Source organism: Maylandia zebra, linkage group LG7, assembly GCF_041146795.1.
Source record: "Maylandia zebra isolate NMK-2024a linkage group LG7, Mzebra_GT3a, whole genome shotgun sequence".
Lineage (NCBI taxonomy): Eukaryota > Metazoa > Chordata > Actinopteri > Cichliformes > Cichlidae > Maylandia > Maylandia zebra.
This window is the reverse complement of record NC_135173.1, coordinates 857,501-872,315: the sequence shown is the minus strand read 5'-3', so window position 1 is coordinate 872,315 and position 14,815 is coordinate 857,501. Positions and strand designations below refer to the sequence as shown.

Sequence of the window (14,815 nt, the reverse complement as noted above, 5' to 3'; positions counted from 1 at the left end):
CTTTTCTGTTTAGGTAGAGGGAAATTAGGAAAAAGGGGGGTGGGTTCCCTGCAGAGGCTGATCAACGAGGGAAACACGGCATTGTTAGAAACGAAGCACTCAATGAGAGCGGAGAGTACGAAGAAAGAAAAGAAAATGGAAGAAAGTCAATTTGGTTTGCATTTTAGTGCTGCCACTGTTTCTTTTTAACACTCTCCCATGACTGAAGGCACAGGAGACGGAGACATGTCATTGTATGTATGCATGCAGATTACACACACAGTTACTTTTTGTTCAAAACAAAACCAAAGAAATGCTTCCACTTTCGCCTGAACCGGGAAATTCAGCAGACAATACCAGTTTACAGGTCTGCACAGTTCACAATAATATTCTTCATTCTTCTACTAGAACATAATGCAATATAACTTGAAAAGCACAAGAATATTCTGTAAAAATACATCATTTCATTAATTCCAATATATATGAAATTATATATATGGGAAATATAAAGGGGTGTATTCATATAAGACACCCTTGGGTTGTATTTATATAATAAAACACAACTTGTTAGAAAACTGTGTAAACAACTGCAGATTCGGGCCCCACTGTGACGTCTCCACAGCTGCAGTATTCTCCTGAACCATAGATTTTGTCACTCTAAAAACTTCAGCATCGGCCATTGTTCAGAGGAGAAGGATTGAAATCCTGTGTTTTTTCCACGAAGTCCCGTCTTTTTCAAACTGTTGCCTCTGTGTGATCTTTGAGCCTCTGAGCTTCTTTACTGATATGTCATTGAAATGGTGGTAAAAACTAGAGATGGCATGATACCACTTTTTTATGTCCGATACCGATATCATAAATTTGGATATCTGCCGATACTGATATGACTCCGATAGTGTTTTTTAATCAATAAAACAGTTTTTCAATATCCTGCTGCATTTTGTATAAGTTCATACTCAAGTTTAAAAAACAACGACAACACTAACGCTATTCTGTTATACCTGCATGCAAAAAAAATAGTTCAGTTTCGCAATACTGATCAAGCTAATAAACTTAAACCTGCACCATCCTCCCTATTCTGGTATTTTAAAGAGTAAGCAACCTAACCAATAGGGCTCCAACTCCCAGCAACGAAATAAATAAATAAATAAATAAAAAATAGGGAACCACCCCTCACGCTCCACCTCATGATGCTTAATCGACATAATCAACCTTAATTTGATGCAGTGTGGAAAAAAATGCACAGAAATCAATTATTTTTCAAGAAATATTAAATAGATTCAACATCTTTCTTCAACAGAACTGCACAGATGGAAAAAGTACTAGCTTATAGGGTATATTACACTTAATAGTTACTATATACAGTAATGGACTTTATACATTTTACATCATATTAAAACTTTGGGTGTAAGAGTCAGATAATTATTTATTAAAAGCTCGACAGAATAAGAAAGAAAAGTATGTCTTTGTGCCCCCTTTTCCCTGTTCATGCCCTATCGGCCCCCCTGGCTAAACTTTGCTAGATCCGCCCCTGCACAGTTACCAGCGTCAGCTACGTAGAAAAAGATCCTCGAGTAGAAAGTAATAATAAATACATTCTAACAACAGCTGATCAAGCTTAAACGTGCTGCTGTTGTTCAGCCGCTGGTTTCCTCTTTCTGGTGCAAAGTGGGCCAAAAACAAAGAAGAGAGACGGACTCGCGACAGAAAAGCCGATCAGCTGATCATTGTTCAGTTTCACGATTGAAGTGGCAGCAAGAGAGAGAGAGAGGCAGTCGCTCCAGGTATCGGTTGTTAAGCTTAACGCTGGGATGCTTTACAAACATTCAGAGATGAACTTACACACTTGCTTTACTTCTCTCTGGGATCACTTCCTCGGAGATGAAATGCCCGGTTGGTAGCGAGGCTCCAAATGTTCAACCAGACCGCAGACAGGTCACAACCGCTCTATCACGTGACGCACACTGCTCCGACATGCTAAGATTATGAGGTGAGTTACCAGTGTTGTTCGTGATATTTAATGGATCGGATTACATTTCTTTATTTCCCCCCGATATCCGATCCAGTAATTTAGGCCAGTATCGGACCGATACGATACTTAATATCGGATCGGTCCATCTCTAGTAGACACGATCATCTACTCATGTCTTGTGAGCACTCCTGTATAATTAAAGTTATCCATCCATCCATCCATCCATTCGCTTCCACTTATCCTTTTCAGGGTCGCGGGGGGTGCTGGAGCCTATCCCAGCTGTCATAGGGCGAAAGGCGGGGTACACCCTGGACAGGTCGCCAGTCTGTCGCAGGGCCAACACACAGGGACAGACAACCACTCACATTCACACCTAGTGACAATTTGGATTATCCAATTAACCTATCCCCACAAGCTGCATGTCTTTGGACGGTGGGAGGAAGCCGGAGTACCCGGAGAGAACCCACGCAAACACGGGGAGAACATGCAAACTCCACACAGAAAGACCCCGGCCTGATGGTGGAATTGAACTCAGGACCTTCTTGCTGTGCGGCAACAGTGCTAACCACCGTGCCACCGTGCTAATTAAAGTTATTATACTATATAATTAAAGACGACACAGTTACAGCCTTTAATGTGCACTCTGTCAAATGACCAGCACGGGGCGACCTCTGGTTGATAGAAGAAGGTATGAAGAAAAAACAGCCCCGTTAATCATTTTATTTATGATCAGAATACTCCCCCCCCCCCCCAATCAATTTATGGTTCGTTACTTTCCATTTGAAGTCGTTTAATACAGCATTATGCTCGTTTTATACACTGTAGGATAATAAATAATGAAGCACTATTTCCTGAGTTGAATCCTTTGTGATTCTCAGTTAGCTCCACCCCATGTCCATTACACTCATTGTCCAGAAAGTAGGCAATGTTAAAAATGCTCAGCTGTTAAATAGACACTAGTGTGTGACGTCGCAGCAGCTACCTGCATCTTTTGCACACAGTTTATGTTTTCAACTCAAACCTTCACTCTTCCAGGTGGAGAACCACATCGGAGTCGTGATATTTTAAAGAAGACAAAAATACAAAAAATATTAAAAATACTGAGATTTTAGAAAATGTGCTCACTCTTCTGTTAGTCTGCTGATTATTACTCCATAACTGACATTAAGTTAGGTACAGTGGCATAAAGTGTAAGGCAGCAGAGAGGCAGCTCTGATGAGTGATGAATGTAAGAAATCTTATAGAGGAGGCAGGAGGCCTGAAGGACGGGTGAGGGAGAACACACAGGTGTGTTTTTGTGTGTAAATACATACACATATGTCCTGTTGCTCATCTATAATATAGTCTGTAATCTATAAGCCTGTGGCCCACTGACTCCTCTCTCTGTCTCTGCTCTGGTGTGAAGTGCACGTCTTTGCTGCTCGTCACTTCCTGTGCTGAGAGGTGTGGGCTGGCAAATGTCATCACATTTGAATGGCACGGAGCTGCAGTCGACCTGCTGAACTTCACTGCCTGCTCATACATGAAAATGTTAACCACACTGTAATAAGACAGCAAAGAAGCGTCTGTCTATTGATCTATTTTCTTAACTCTATCGATTTCATCGTGTTTTCTGCGGTGTTACAGAAATTTGAATAGTGCATTAAACAGAAACAGACTTTGGGACTTGTTATTCTTTTTTTCAGCTCAGTGTTTCTGTCTGAAACAAGTCTCCTCGACCACTTTCAGTGACACCACGTAGAGTTAAGAGCGAGAACAACCTGAAACTGTGTGTTTACAGCTAATTCATATACGGCCTCATTGTTTGATGCTTTGGTCATGTTTAATGTGAGCGTCAACCAACACGAAGGTGTATAAATGACAGAAGAATAATGAAAAAGATAAAAATTTAAGGCAGAAAGTTCTCCATCACCATCACTGCTGCGTTTTCTCTTCTTGTTGAGCTCCATATAAACTCTGATACCTCCTCAAAGACCTTGGCACAGGAGACTGGGTGTAAATTAACAGGCTAAACAAATATTAAAAGTAATGTTGATCTTTCTTCTGTTTCCACACTGAATATTTAATGAGAAGCAACCGCAGGCTAAAGGTTCTCCCTTGTTTTCACCTTCCAATTGGATAATGAATGCAGCCTACACACACACGCACGCACGCACGCACGCACGCACGCACGCACGCACACACACACACACACACACTCACAGACACACACACACACACACACACACCCCACATGCTATCGCCCCCTGTCAGCTCACACAATCACAAACACACATTTCAGTATTCGTGTGTGCAGCACATGCAGCCACAGATCAATTATACTGAAATAATGCAGAAGACTGCATTCTGTCCGTGCCACTACTGAGCCTATCTGCATAAAAATCACTTTAGACGGCAGAGTGCACACACACACTGTGCACGCGTGAATGCACGTGCACTTTTTACCTTTGGCATTGTGCACCCAGCGCACATTAAGTTGAGACAAAAGAACACGGCTCAGTATTAGTATTTAAATCAGTTATGTGTCTAATTATTCCCTATAAAAATAGACGCTATCTAGGGCAAAAGCAACGAGATGGAACACTGTTGTCTGCAGAGGGGAGACCTAGTAGAGCTGGCGAGAGTTCAACGCGGCAGAAGACAGGCAGCGAGTGAGACGGGGGGGCTGAGAATGATAAAGGGAGAGAGGGAGAGAGTGTGCTTTAGGCCACATAAATACAACATGAACTCTATCCACTAGTGGCAGGCAAGCAAGCAGCACAACGATCCCGTGTTCGGGAGCAAGAGTGTGGAGGATGGGGCGCTCCTCACCTCGGCAGTCTCGGGCTTTGACTCCTGTGAGACGCAGAGTGGTGCTCGGGACACCGAGTGTGTGAGAGCTCAACACAAAGGGAGGGTTCACGCTGATGTGGAGACGGCGCCGTCAGCCTTTAGCAACGCCTGCACTTAACTAATTGTCATTTTTGCTACGGATGTATGAAATGTGAAAAAACGAGTGGATTAGAGAGAATTTTGGGTTTCACCAACTCTGTGGCATCGACAAACTCATTGAACTATTAGTTTGGGATAATTTTGGGAAGAGGATTCAGCTGAATCTGACAGCCTGATAAGCACTTGGTTTAAAAATTGTAATCAGCCATGCTACCCTCCAGCTGCAACCTAAAGCCAACTTTCAGCAATCCCTTATTTCCCAGGGGCTGCTACAGTGGATTCATCCACGTGCTGGACGTGACATTGATGTCGGATGGCCTTCCTGACACCACTTATCCAGACTTGGGATTGGTACTTGAAGTGCTTCTGATGCCCTGAGGTTGGGTTCATGTCTCTACCCAGTCTAAAACTGGGAATTGGGCTTAGCACACCACTGGGTGATTGATGGTGGCTACATCCATCTTTTATGTACAGTCTATGAGACAAATGCAGAAGGCAAACCTGAGTCTCTGAGAACATGTGAGGTCCATGGAGCTGTAAAGGCTGTTGACTGGTTTTGATTTGAACCTGTGAGCCTACAAGGTCGAGGAAAACACAGTTATCGTCTCTTTTGTTGCACCGTTACAGACATTTCTCTATTTAATTAACCCCGTCATGCCCTTTGTATCATATTTGCTACATGAGTTCCTGAGACCTCTGTCTCTTATCAACATGATCAATACTTGCCATAATTTGGACAAAACTCTTTTTTTGTCTAAACATTGTTGTTAACAAAAAGTTGCCAAAAACGCCCAATCTATCAAATGTGATACAAAAAATATATAATAATATATAAAAAAGATATCATACATAAGATGATACAGCAAAAACATTTTGTGGATTTTGCTATGAGGGTTAATAAATAAAAATGGCTACTACTCTATGGGCTGGGTGTCACAGGGATGACTTTTAACACTACCAATAACACGTCCATTATTCGTTACATACATGAGTGTTGAAGTAATCCAGAGTAAGCGTCTTCATTCTGAACACAGTCATTGTAACAGGATACAGGCCAAAGGCTAGTTGCACATTTACATATATTTTCATTTTGTATTTTTGGAGTCAGAACAAATGTGATCTGATTGTTTTTCACGGCTGAATGATGACATGAAGCAGAACGCTGACTTTGAAATATGTCGTCCGGTTCCTCATTATGTGATGAACACAAAGCAATGGAAGGAACCTCCTGCCCCACACTGACATATTTAGCCTGCTTCATGACCTAAGAGTAAAGTCAGATGGTATACTCGCTGTGGCTCACTGGCACCCCGACGTCCCCGTCAGGAAGCCTGGAATCACCCTCTCCTCCCCCGTTTAGGGTTTGGCTGCGTGAGATGATTCATGTTTGTATATCGAGGAGGTTCTCTGTGGTCTGACTGGCATTTGCTTTACATTTGGTGAAATCTGGGCCCTTTCTCAATCATATTAACATAATTTGACTGCACTTTGTGTAAAACTACACCGATTCCTTCCTGGACTTGTTCCTCACACCTTTCGGACTGACTGAGCGGTGGGTTTGTTTGTTTCTCTGTGCTTGGATGTTGTTGTTTTTGAATTTTTCCCTGTGTCTTGTGTGATTTTATGTCTTTTTGAACTTTAAATCTTATAAATAAACACTAAAAAAAGAGGAATATGCAGTGTACCTGAACTTTGCAGCAATATCACAGGGCAATTGCTTTAACCCTTCATGCATGAATTATGACAACATCAATCAGGATTTTTTTACACTTAGGTGGACAACATACGTTCTGACTTATGAATTTGACAGACGAGTCAATAATATACACTGTGTGTGGTGTTCGTGTGGAAGTATATCATCAACACTGACACAAATACAAGACAACGGCCTTTGAATGTGTCCACTGTAGCGACCACCACGCATGAAAGGGTTAAGTTTGTAAACTTCGACTGTCCAGCCTGCGGCGCACGCTGTGACGACAGCTGCCGACGTAGCGTCTTTGTCACACAGACGGACCACTGTGAGAACTGAACTGAGACTCGAGTGCAGAAAGTGGAAGAGGTTCATTACAATAAAACTACAAATCAGAATGACAGCAGTGTAAATCTCATTTTGTCGTGTGAGTGAATAAGTTGAATATCAGACGGGTTAAATGTTTCTACTCTGAGAAATGTAACTGGTGCCGATGACATCCTTGTCGTATTAACAGACGGTGTCCACAGTATTTCTCATCCCGTTAATGTTTCCATTTTTTCACGCAGGCCACTCAGATGCTCAGGTTGATATCAATAAGGAAATCTTTTCGACTGCACTGCTTAGAAGCTCTAAAGCAGCACATGACAACAAGCATGTACAGTTATCCTTTTCCCTCACACAGACACCGCACCGGTTTGTTGGACGAGTGCATCAAAAGTGGGTTTTTCTCGTTGTTTCACAGACACAATGTAACCACGGTAACCTATACAGAATGCATTTATGAAAAAATGCACATAATTCTGGCACCTACATTTCTGCGTCATAATCTCAGCGCTCTCACATTCCACATGGCTGTGAAAGCGACTGCTGTTGAGGTATGAAATCTTTCAGCCAAATCCACATTTTGTGGCTGTAATTCTACATCTGCCCCCAGTTTATTCCATTGATGTGCTGTCTGTATCAATTCCCACCGCACGTCTGTTGGCCGACTTATTCAGTGGCTGCTACTTGATGTTCTCTTGTTGTGTATATAAAAAAGCCAAATCCGTGTGGAGATGACAGAGGGTGTAATCGCTGGCTATGTGAATCAACAATACGACTCTTAGAAGCTATTCAGAGTGGGGCCTGTCCTTGACCCTTAAGGAGCTTGTAATGTGGGCTTTTTTCCCACTCTTTGTATTTACCGGCAGAAACGAAGAGGGGGGACAGGGGTGGAAGGAGGACCGACCGCTGAGCGAGGGCTTTTGCCCCTCCGTGCCAGCAGCCGTCACCCTGGGGGAGCTTTACGTGCACATACACACACACGGGTCTCCTGGCGTGCACTCGTTTCATTTGGAGGGAAGGGTGAAGGTTGGAGGGTGAGGAAGAGGGAGACGAGGGAGGGTATGGAGTGCACAGAGATGAGAACTCCCCCCGCCCCAAACCCTTGCAAACCCCAGCGGGGGGTCAATCTTAAAGGCTGCCCTGTCTCTCCATGGGAGGACGGGGTGGGCTGGGGGGCAGGGAGGCTCAATCTGCGGTCCTGCTGGTCAACACAGGGAGCTCCACGTTACCCAGCTATCCATGACAACCAGAGCGAGAGACGGGAGAGGGGAAGTCAGAGAGAGAGGGAGAACATGGAAAAGCTCAGCTGCGGTCAGAGAGCGCTCGGTTGGAGCACAGAGCCAAGAACAAAGCACCCAGTGATTTTCATTTTTCCCTCTTTGTCTGCCGTACATTGTCCACAGACATGTCCCTCTTTTCTTCACTGGAAATAAAAGGAGCTCCAAAGAAGACACACAAACACAGACCGACGCACACACACATTCACATCATTGCACACACTCGTGTGGCTAATTGAATTATGTCTTTACAGTAAGTCGAATGACTTATTTTCACCGCGCGAACGCAGAAAAAGGCCATGTGCGTATCCTAAACACAACCACGTTTGTTTCTTGTAGGAAGCAGCTCAGCAGAATTTGAACCTGCGATGGAGATCCACGCCTTTGTGAACACAGCAGACATTTAATTTCACAAAGTCTCCATTGGAAGTGTGGAAATGTGCTGCTGTAAAGACATCAGCACAGAGATGAATGTGAAAACATTTTATGGTTGAATGAATGAATCTGCCTGGTACGCTCACGCTTCTCTGTCATAGACGTAGACCTTCCAAACACGCGGTGGCACGTTTAACGATCACAGAAGAAGCAAATGTTCAAAATGAACTTAGCTGCAGAATCATGACGTCACAGAAAAGGCACATCGAGAGTGAAAAACAATCAATGTCACGAGACATTACTTTACTCGTCCAGCTTCGTGTAGGTGAAGTCAAAAACATCAGCACTGTCCTCAGCTGGCTAACATTTTATAATCAACATGTCAGAAGAACACTGCTGCAAAGTGATGTCGTCACGGCCTTGTTTCCTGTCACCTTGGTGACGTCACGCAGCCACCGGTACTGATTACCCCTCACGCTATTAGCCTCGGTTACTCGGTGCACCTCTTCCGCGCTTCAATCCAGCTCCGTCTCCTCCCTCTCGACTCTCAGAGCCCCCGGTGTAGTTGTGCCGCTCGGCCACAGCTGGGCGCTGTTGCCTAACTCTCTCCACGCCTCCTCTCTCTCTCCCCGTCAGCACAGCCTGCCTCTCTCCTGCCTCTCTGCCTCAGCCAACCCGGGCTGTGCCGAGCTGCTCCCTGCGGGATCAGAGCGCTCCCCCGCCGGGACCCTTCTCTCACATCCCCCTGCTGGGACGCGGCTACATTTCCAGCCAAGCACTGCCTGCCTTGGCTTTATTATGTGTGTCTGCGCCGCAGCCCCGCCAGCAGAGGCAGGCAGAGGAGGAGGAGGGAGACTGGTAGCCAGAGTCAGGACAAAGAAAAAGCAGGGAGACAGAGGCTAGCGAAGGGTTAGACTCATAGAAATACTGGGCTGCTGTTAACACCGCCGTTAGGACACTGGGAAATATTAACAGAAAGAAAGCGTGGGTTGTAAAAGCAGCATTCCCCGCGGGGTGGAGATGCAGGGGAAGAGCGCAATGTCCATGCCACCAGACCACCACTGCCTAGTGTAGACTATCAGGACGGAACGCAGAAGGCTGCTCGGTTCCTGGAGGGAAACGCAGAGCGAAATAGTTTCGATAAAGTCAAACAAAGCCCGTCGAAGACGAAGCGAGCGCTGGGGAAGAAGCCACGGTCCATTTCCAAAGCAATTTCCCAAACATTCTCACCACCTCCGGGGTTCCGCGCACCCGAAGGTTCCCGCTGTTACTTTTTCTCCCCTCTAAACAGCTCGGGACCTGCTCAGGTGTTTGCCTCGCGCGTGGGCGGCAGCTCGCGCCCTGGTCCGTCAGTGCGCTCGGGCTTCACCGGAGAAGGCGAAGCGAGAAGACGTTTAAAAGCCGCTGTCGGCGTCGCGGCAACGACGGGAAGTTCTCCCCCGTTTATTCTACAGGTTGCGCGAGCCCCGGCCACAGCGGAGGAAGAGCCTCGAAGCCCCCCCCACTCAGCCCCGGCGTGTTTGGACCAAGGGCCGCTTCGCTCTCAGAGACTGAAGCTGCCGCATTGCAACAGGCGGAGGAGCAGCGGCGGAGTGCGGGAGGACGGACAGCCGGACCGTGTCCGCCTGTAACGGAACACAAACCAACTCAAGAACGAAGAACGCAGCCCCGGAGCAGAGATGTCGAGACGCAAACAGGCCAAACCTCGCTCCGTGAAAGGTAAGAAAGTGTGTACGGGCTACTTCATGTCCACGGGCACTGTGGAGGAGAGGAGACCGTGACCGAGATGCCTTCTGTTGGATCGTTTAGTCCGCGTGTAGTTTTGCGACACAGGCTCGGTTTGGATTTTGGTTTTTTAATTGCATGCAGCTGCTGGCTACGGCAGCGTTCAAGTGAATTTAACCGGAACCTTCCCATCAGCTGAATGTGCTCCGTTGGTTCTGACACAGTGTCCGGTCCACGCGATCGCTGGTCTGTTTCTGACAGTGGGATGTTGTGATTGGCTTGATTAATAATATGTAATTTAAAAAATCAGCTTGTCCTGAGATGCTGCTTTGTATTGATATATGTGACTGTTTGACCCAAATCAAATCACTCGGCCCCCACTCTGCGTGTCCTCGGGGTCACTCGTGTTTATTTTCATTACTATAAAATTGGCTCAAGCAATTTTTTCTTGCACATTTTCTCTTCAAATGTTTCAAACTCCAACACCGTAAGAGAGAGAAAGTCCACGGTGGTGTGTGTGCGTTTGCACTGTTTTATATAATAGCAGGCTTTACTGAGATGTTGAACAGATACTCAGGCAACATGTGAAGCTGGAATTCAGGGTTTGATTTTCTAAAAGTTTGCCAAAGTCTTTATTCTGTAAGATGGATTGAAAGAAAAAAATCTTGCTTCATTTTGCAAGAGGAGGCCTCAGTTTCCCCCATTATCATAAAAATGGTATTCATTGCTGTGCATGGGTGAGTGGGCATCGTGCATGGGGGCATGTGGTGTCCTTGGCCTCCATGTTTCCTTTATGGGACCCAGATGGGCAACGGGATGAGCTGACCATGTGGTCGCCACCCCCTCCCCCATCTCCACCACCATGCAGGCCTTTCCTTTCTGGGACTGTCTAGGAAGCGAGTGGGTTTCTGACAGTGATTCGAACCGGGCGGTTAGTTTGATTAACAGCACGACTTTCACGGACAGATTCCAGCCTCTCCTACAGGTTCCCAGGATAAGCCGGTTTCATCGGAGGCAGCGTGAGATTAATTTGTCGATAGCAGGAGGGCCACACAGGATGTCCTGACAGAACGCGTGCTCGCTCGAGGGTTGTTTCTGATAATGTGGGTGATATGTACAGGGAAGAAAAATAAGCCTGCTGCTTGTCATTCCATCCAGGGGAGCAGGGTTTATGTTTGGAAGACGAGGTGATCGTCACTGTCCTCCAGATATCTACTCTGAAGCCTGTTTCGATTTTTAGTTGATGCTTGCGGCCCATCTCTGTCGCTATAATACAAATGGAACTGTTGAGGAATAACTACGCCTATCCAATAAAAATAATTGGATTTTGAATTTTATAAAGGAAGCTTTCCAAAAGTGAGGCTGGGTTTGACGTGTGCTTGTCTAGTATGCTGCAGAAAACACTGCATGTGTGGTTTCGGGTCTGCACCTCTGATTCCCAACTTGTCCACACATTGGATGATAACACCATTAAAACAGTTTGGAGAGATCATTCTGGCGTGGCAGGTTTTTATAATAAATTTCCCGTCACTTGTTGATATTTCTTGTCTTTTTACAGAAAATTGCACTGCATTAATCACTCTGTGAAACGTGGGTTGAATACGGCTGTAGTGTTGTTGATACTCGGCACAGTTGGCCAGCGACTACTGCTCCATCGTTGCATTGTGTGTGTTTGTGTTTGTATGCATCATGCACACGAAGGCTGTGTGTGTGTCGCTAAGGCAGCCTGGATAACCAGAGCTTAGCTTTAGTCAGGCAGCCAAGCGAAGCCGAGCAGAGCTGAGGCTGACGACCACCACAAAGGTAACACGGCCCTTGTACCGTAGCTCGCATAAGCACCGTGTGTTTTGCGTACTCAGTCATCTGTGTGTACATGCATGTTGCTATCTCCCCTCCACACCTTGCCCCACTGACAGCTTGGCAAGACCGGGCATTGGGGGAAAATGGAGAAAAGAGGAGGCGAAGGGTAAAAGGTAGGAAAGGTGTTTGGGGCCAGTGCAGTGGCACATAGCAGGTGAGCGGGCAAGAGGGAGGGAGTGATGGAGGCCAGGATGAGGTGAGCATCACCGGGGGATTATCTGTGTTTTCATGTTCTTCTGTCTTTCACCTGCTCACCCAACTCTGACTGGCTGGCTGGCTCTGACTGGGGTTACTGGCCAGCCAGGCATACCGAAACAGCAACAAGGAAGGACCAAATCCACCTTCTCCATCTCCTGCCAGCCACCTTGTGTTTTTATTTGCCATTAAAATAATAAAGAAAACTTGGATCCGATTGCCATAAATAGGATTTGCTCACAGCTTTGCTTTTCATTGTACTTTGTAATGATAGGACATGTTTGTCACACGCACCCATATAATCAAACAGTAATATTGAAGACAACCAGTAAAACCAGTCCTCGTGTTCCTCTCTGATGTAACACAGCCACTGTGTTCTTGCTTGACCAGCGCAGCCTTTAAAGCGATTAGGCCTCGTTAGAAGTGAGGGGACTCGACTAATTGGAGTTTGTTAATTGAACGCGGACTAATGGTGTGACGACGGGCCGTGAAGCTCGCGGGGTGAGAGAAAAAGGAGGAAGAAATGAAAGAGAGCAGCTTTGCTCTTATCAAAATGTTATTTCAGTGGATTAATCCGTTTTTAATGTGTGTCTTTAGCGAGGCTGCAGAAATCTCCTCCTCTTCTTCTTCTCTGTCTGCTCCAGCAGCCTCGCTGTCCTATCTCTCCTCTTCCTCTCGCTCAGCTCTTAGCCCCTGGAGTCTCTCATGCATTATGTAGTGATGATTATTACTTAATTACACATTAATAAATCCGCTTCATTTGCAGGACATTAAACGGGAGTTGAGCACATGTGACAGGGAGATGGAGGAGAGCGGGAAGATTGGAAGGGGTGGGGCAGGGGAGAGAAGCTCTTACTTTTGGTCTGTACACAGCGTTGTTGCGGTTGGTCGAGCCAAAGCAGCGCTTTGACCGAGAGGGCGAGTAGTGAGGTCGGGCTCGGCGTTGGTGTGCGCCGAGCTAAGCTCTTCTAGGCTAATGACATCTTTTCCGCCCCATCTCCTCCTTCTCGTTTTCGTCTGCCTTTCACCAGTGTGTAAACCGATCTTCCATCTAATAATTACTGCCTGTGTTCAGCTGACTGACATCATATTGACACTGTAGCTGGAAGTTATTGCTGGATCCTCCTCTTCTTTGGGCTGCCCCTTTCAGGGGTCGCCACAGTGGCTCATCTGCCTCCCCAGCAGCTCTGCATGTCCTCCACTGCAGCTCTGCATGTCCTCCACTGCAGCTCTGCATGTCCACCACTGCAGCTCTGCATGTCCTCCACTGCAGCTCTGCATTCGAGATCCTTTGTCCGGTACATCCACTGTCCCTCAGCCCCGCCTTCCCAGCATCTTTGATTCTACCACCTCCAGCTCTGTTTTTGTGAGCGCTGCTTTCTCCCGACCGTATATCACAGCAGGTCTCATTCAATGAAGATAAAATGTTCATCACAGTTTTCCCAGACACTGCAATTACTTTAATGTAACACGAAGAAATGCTGCAAATCCACCCACCGGAGAGTCTTGGTGCAGGAAGCGCTCGGCTTTTGTGCTCAGAAAAATGACTTAAATAATTCATCATCAGAATGGCTTCACATTATGTTGATTGACTAATCACAGAACGGACTAATGATACGTCTTGCTTCAATCACGCTAGTAGGGGATGCATAATAATTCCTGTAAGTACATGGCTTAAGTGTAATGCGAAACTCTAGGATGGTAATTATTCATTGCCTGGAGTTAAAGTTATTGTCAATTAACTGCTCAAGACTTGAAATTAACAGCTGCCAACCCGCCGATTTGTGACTGGAAATGTCACTGAGGTACGAGGCAGTGAGCTCGTTTTTGATCATCCTGCTCCCACAAAGGCAAAACGAAAGCACCAATAAACAGCAGGTCATGTGATCTAACTACACGCTGACCTTTGACCCGCAGCTCTTTAGAACCTCGTTGTATTTCTCTCAAACCTTTAAAAACATTTCCTCTGATATCAAAATGAACCCTGAATATTTGTCAAGGTAGAAACCGCATTTTCCTGACAGCGCTGTTCGCTGACACTACGCACTCGCACTTTGGTTAAAGCATCGTCTCTGCCAGCAGTGTCGGTATGAAGGATTGTGTGCTGTGTGTATAATACAGTACACTTATTTTCATCCACTCTCACTTTCCCGTCTATTTTTCTTTCTCCTCTTCCCATCTGGCTTTGACATTAGAGCACTTCTACTCTTTGGCAAAGCTGCAGACTTTCATGAGGCGACTGGCTCTCATAAAATTCAGACACCCTGCACATGTGACCTGAAAACAACCATGTTTTTAGCTTTGGTATTAGATCTGCTTTGTTTGTTTCTGTTTCTAACAGTACAAAATAGTCCAATCAGCGTGTATACAGCCACACTGAGTTACTCCTGTATGAAAGCCCGTCGTGGCTTTGCATTAAGGCTTGCTGAACCATTAAATAGCTTTCAGAAAGCTTTGTTAAAAATTCCATTGACTGCTCGG

At 45.8% G+C, this 14,815-nt stretch overlaps 1 protein-coding gene across 2 annotated transcripts in view; it reads left to right on the top strand.

Annotated features, from left to right (window-relative positions):
- The first annotated feature begins 9,207 nt into the window (after window positions 1-9,207).
- Window positions 9,208-14,815, top strand: part of znf423 (zinc finger protein 423) — a 130,317-nt gene continuing 124,709 nt past the window's right edge. For both annotated transcript variants that reach the window (XM_004569182.4, XM_004569181.4), the window contains exon 1: window positions 9,208-10,273. In XM_004569182.4, coding sequence (XP_004569239.1) covers window positions 10,234-10,273 — 40 coding nt within the window. In that variant the 5' untranslated portion in view covers window positions 9,208-10,233. The remainder of the gene's footprint in view (window positions 10,274-14,815) is intronic.